The sequence below is a fragment of the Azolla caroliniana genome, unplaced genomic scaffold (genome assembly GCF_043228905.1).
Source record: "Azolla caroliniana isolate FFs.n. ecotype wild unplaced genomic scaffold, voAzoCaro1.0.p SCAF_2, whole genome shotgun sequence".
Taxonomy (NCBI): Eukaryota; Viridiplantae; Streptophyta; class Polypodiopsida; order Salviniales; family Salviniaceae; genus Azolla; species Azolla caroliniana.
Window position 1 is genome coordinate 19051009 of NW_028230437.1, and position 5387 is coordinate 19056395.

Here is a 5387-nt window from a genome sequence, read left to right on the forward strand (position 1 = left end):
AGTTGGGACAAGTTGGGACAAGTCAGGATGAATCGGATGAGTTGGAATGAGTTGGGACAACTCCAAACTTGAGCAAGGGAGAGAAAGCAACCACACTCCTTGAGCAACAAGTGAATTCAAAAATCTAGAATGATGAAAATGAGGAAATGATCCTCCTTATATAAGGCCACAAGTGGCCATTGGGACTAGTCGTAGGGCTAGTTGTTGGGCAATCCCTTGGGACTACCCATTGGGACAAGTGTTTGGCAAACCATGTTGGAACCCCTTTTGGGATTGGGAATGGGCCCCTTGGTGAGGCCCCTATAAGTTTTGGGACTCTATCTTAGTTGGGACAAAATAGGGACAATACAATATGCCATACCTACACACATTTCTCTCAAAACACTAATTTTGGCGCATGATTGCAACATGTATTAGTAAAATGCATGAATAACAAGAATCACTTCTTAACTCCACACATGGTATATAAAGTTGTTTCCCGTTCCGCTCCACAGGTTGTATTTGACCTCTAAGAAAGTCAATAAAACATCTCTCTCTCTCTCTCTCTCTCTCAAACTTATGAGTGTCTTGAAAAAGTTATGTAAGCATAAGTCATATCTTATCTTAGAGGACGATGATAAAATCCATCTATATGTCACCCTTACACGGCCCCACTTAATTGCTGCTTTTTGTTCCTTACAGTTTGCATAATATCTACACAAGCACATCACACATCCTAATCTTTATGGAAAGCTAGATTTGGCCTTTCCATAAGAGCACTGTACATGCCATTTACCTCATAAGTTAGTTTTGGCCTTTTGTTTAAGAAAATAGTTCTTTCTTTTCACTCTCTCCACCCTTGTCTCACTTTCTACACGAGCTTGCTAATAAAATTTGTTGCTTTTAAAGTAGGTCTTTGTAATAGACTTTAACGAATTTTAAGGCAAATGTTATATATTACATTTTGAATAAAAGAAAAGACAGAACTTTTAGCTTTATTAGCAAGCTAAAATAGATTTGGTATCTTCAATCAACATGGAGATCAACATTTGCTAGGAATGGCTCTATTGAGCATGGTGGGGTTGTCTAGTCTAAAATTGTAGTATAGTCAATATTTGATGAGTACAATTAGCATCTATAAAATTTGATCCATCTTGGTGTTTCTCTAAATTTTTGCAGCAAAAGTTTGTATGGGGTGAGCATCACTCGCATTTGTAAAAAGGGGGTAAAAAACAAAGGGGAAAAAGAGTCCATCAACAATTGTCGGTCTTCTCTAGAACTTGTGCTTGTCTAAGATACTAAAGGTTGTTACCCGGTGAGGAGGCGTATATACACATTTGTTGAATCCAATTTTTTTTCTAGAAAAGGTTTATGGAAAGTTGTTTGTTTTGGTGAGCAAGAAGTGCTGGCATGTATGGAATTGGGGTGGGAGCCCACTTTCTCAACAACCTTGTACATCAACCTTACACATGGCCGCTTGGAAGCATCACAAGATTTCGAACACATGATCTACTAAGTTTTTCGAGACACGTCGAAACAGTACGAGTGCAAGGTTTGAGCCACGCCACCAACATGTCAATAGATGATGGGGGATCGAGCGTTTGTGTGGTGGAGAAGGCATGCGCTCCCCGTAGTTATGTTCGGATTGACTACGAGGACGAGGAGAAAACACACAATGACTCACAAAACACACACTTTTGATAATAGTTTTTCTCCCAATATCAATATCAATATCAATATCAATATCAGTCATCCCAATAATAAATGGGAGGGGGGGAAAGCCCATTTGTCTCTTCTCAACTTTGCTTTACAGCTTGCCATCCTATCTTCATTTGAATTATCACATCCTACCTATGGCTCTCCTATCCATGAGCTTAAGACCCTCTTTGTGTTGAATGGTGTTTGTAGGCATTCAATCATGTTAATGCTGATGATCTCTTCTCTCTGCTGATTGTAATAGAGCCTACCTGCAAATAACATATACATCAATCCTAGAGTAGGAGAGCTATGTTCTCTCGCTCTAATTCTCCGAGCCGCACCGACGTGGGACATGCGGCGGCCCAGAACAAGAAGATCGGATCGCCCCTTCCTGTGAAGTCGTCGAGCAAGACCACAACCACCACTGCCAAGACACTCAACTTGTTGACCTCTCCTCTGCACCGATCTTCGTACCTGCGTAAGCTCGCACGATCTTATAACAATAACAAGTCCAATAAGGAGAAGCATGAATCGGTCGATGATACAAGCAGCCCTTCTGATGAATTTAACACAGACAATAATCCTAGCCTCAACATAATCAGTCATGGCAAGCTCATCCTTAAGAAGCATCATGAATTAGCAGACCATCAGGCTACTATTCAGCCACATCCCAACTTGGCCATGAGTCACTACACGGATCATGGTGCGGAGATCACCGACAATGAGGGCGCGCCCCCTCGCTTGACCTCCACTTCATCTTCTACTTCTGATCTGCTGTATGTCAACACCAATGATCCACACACACTTAATTTGTTGAGTGAGGAAATGAAGAACCTGATTGCCGGTGTGTTCTCAGCCGTCTCGTCCCTCGAAGCTTCCTATCCCCGCCTGCAGTCCGTGGCCAACATCCACCCCGATGTAACCTGCGATGATGACGATCTTCACATGGCTGATCGAGCTGTGATGAGAGATATCAAAACTTTGTCTGAGCTGAAGAAATCATACCTCAATCGGCTGAGTCGCCACTCACATCAATCGAGCGTATTGTCGCCGAATAATTTGAATTCGGCTTCGGCGAGTCCCAATATGAACTATCACAATGAGAACAATTTGATGATTCTCAAGTCCTACGAGGGGCTTATCAACAATTTCCACACCGAGATCCAGGAGAAGAATGCGACGATTGAGAACTTGAAGGACATGGTAGCGCAGTCGACCTTGCAGAAGGAGAAGGCGGAGAGGAAGCTGAAGAAGCTAGAGCAGAGGTTGCAGCACAGGAGGATATCTACCTCTGTGAATGTCCTATGCAGCCGTCCTCCTCCTCAGAATATGGCGAATACCAATAATGTCATCTCCAGTGCAGTACCCAGCAGCAACGGTGCATCAGAGCAGCTAGATTTGTCTTCCTACATGCGTCTCATGAGAGCTTGCGTGGTGGAAGCCGGAGATGCATCGACGAGCTTCACAGAGCTGCTGACATCTCTGATGAAGATGGCGCAGTGGGATCTGGATGCGGCCGCGCGCTCCATCGAGCCCGATCTCCCATTCGCACGCAAATCTCACAGCAAGCTCGCATTTGAGGCCTATCTATGGCGCCGCATGCTCACTGGCTTCGAGTCCGAGAATTTCGGTGTCGATGGTAGCCTGCCCACGGAGGTAGACCCCGAGAAGCGGCGCGCACAGTTCTACGAAGAATATGAAGCCATGAAAGATGCCGATCCGGCCGTGATCGTAGAACACGAACCTCACGGCTTGTTCAGCAGGTTCTGCTTGAAGAAGTTCGAGGAAGTGGTTCACCCCCGGATGGAGGAGGCATTCTTCGGGGGCCTAGAGCAGCACAGGGAGAACATATCTATGGGGAAGCACCCTAATACCCCATTCTACCATTGCTTCCTTCAGGCCGCCAAGGCGATTTGGCGTCTCCACTCGCTCCGCTTCTCCCTCTCTCCAGCACCTCGCATCTTTCAGGCACCGCGAGATGCGGATTTCGCGCCAGCATACATGGAGAGTGTAATCGGAATTTCCACTCCTGTTACTTCTAATGCTGGTGATGATGATGTGGGAGGTGGTCACAATGATGAAAATGAGAAGGTCAAGATTAGGGTTGGCTTCACTGTGATGCCTGGTTTCCTGCTGGTAGGCTTGAACAGTAATAATATGATGAAAGCGAATAATATCATCAAATGCCAAGTTTATCCATTAACAGCCTTGCCATCTACCTCTCTTCATGAAGATCCACACAGTTGACACATTTTGTTCCGGTGTTTTTGGATCCATCATCATCAGAGCACTCATATACATACCTCATTTCATTCTGCACAATCTGTTTTTGTTCCATTTGTACACAGTATTCTTTGTAGTCCTTTTTTCTAATCTGACTTGTATGTGACTATTATTTCAATCCTTCTTGATTCCTATGCATACCACAGCTAGCTATGCTAAAAAATGAATCATAAATGCCTCTACAAGCTTCTGATGTTGTCGCAGAAATCGAATACTGGATACTTTGAAAGATGTACTAGGTATTTAACGATGAAACCATACTCTGATTGATGGTGTCGCCATTAATTCGGCAAAATATAGCATAATGTGCACAAGATTTCATTACCAGAACATGACATTCACACATGTTTGTCTGGATCGGAATAGCACCATGCCATTTCCTAACTTTTTATCCCAGAAAGCTTGCTTGTCAATGCATATACGGGCTCATGCCCCTCGCCACAGTCTCATGAGATCCCACTCGAATATTTTCATATCACATCGAGCGTAGCAACAAGTAGATTTGTTGGTCCCATGTAGGAAGGAAGTGCACAAAATCACAAGCTGCAAACATGGGGGACACACACTTCAGATGCCACTCAGAATAATTTCATATATTACATCAAGAATTAGCAAACAAGTAGATTTGTGGTCAGGATGTAGGAAGTGCACAAATCACAAGCTGCAATCATCTCTAACAGAGTCTTTTGAATCTCTTGATCTATCGGTACTACTAGGGAAGGTAATGCAATATTATCTTCTCCGCTTCTACACTGTCGGATTTTTCCTTTTTTTTTACGGGGGTGTTGGCTATGCAACCAATTCCTCGACATTTCTTGCAAAATCTCGTCGACATGTCTTTGCAGGGTAGTAGGTTTCGTTCCTTATCACTTCATTTAAGCGTCTTCCTTTCATTCGAGAGCCATGCTGGGCCCTGGCCATGTCCATTTTTCTCTTCTTCTTCTTCTCTCTTTTGTTTGTTTCCTTTTTTGTTCCATGACGTGGTGCAGAAGCTCTCATGTCACAGACTCACATGTTCATGAAAGCCAAAAAAACTAAAGCCCATGGGTTAGATAGATCTCCATTTCGTGTGTGTCGAGAACATTGTCCTCCTCGCTCGCGTCGAGCCGCATTGCCCACCAAAAGAGTCCCGAAATGAAGCTCAAACCAACCATCTCGCTTAACGCCTTTTGTCCACTTAATCATGCATATATGCCATTGGAAATGACTTTTTACGACAACGCAATTGTCATTTCCTTGAAATTACCTTTGCCTCTATGAGGATGAAAAACATTACACCATTTTGCAACCTCTCTCTCTCTCTCTCTCTCTCTCTCATGTTTATGTGTTTCACTAGTCTTTTGATGGTTCCAAACCTTTCCTCTCATTCATTCCCTCCAAAGTCATAAAATTCATGGAATCCAAGTTCGATCCTCACCATGGGCAAC

General features: G+C 43.7%; 1 protein-coding gene across 1 annotated transcript; it reads left to right on the plus strand.

The window, feature by feature from the left end:
- The first annotated feature begins 1744 nt into the window (after positions 1-1744).
- LOC147867483 (protein GRAVITROPIC IN THE LIGHT 1-like) lies at positions 1745-4086 on the plus strand. The gene has a single exon (XM_087315270.1). The coding sequence runs from the start codon at positions 1987-1989 to the stop codon at positions 3922-3924; it is 1938 nt and encodes a 645-aa protein (XP_087171396.1). The 5' UTR covers positions 1745-1986; the 3' UTR covers positions 3925-4086.
- The last annotated feature ends 1301 nt before the right edge of the window (positions 4087-5387 follow it).

Coding starts and splice junctions, on each gene's coding strand:
- LOC147867483 (XM_087315270.1), top strand. CDS start 1,987: ATGTTCTCTCGCTCTAATTCTCCGAGCCGCACCGACGTGGGACATGCG.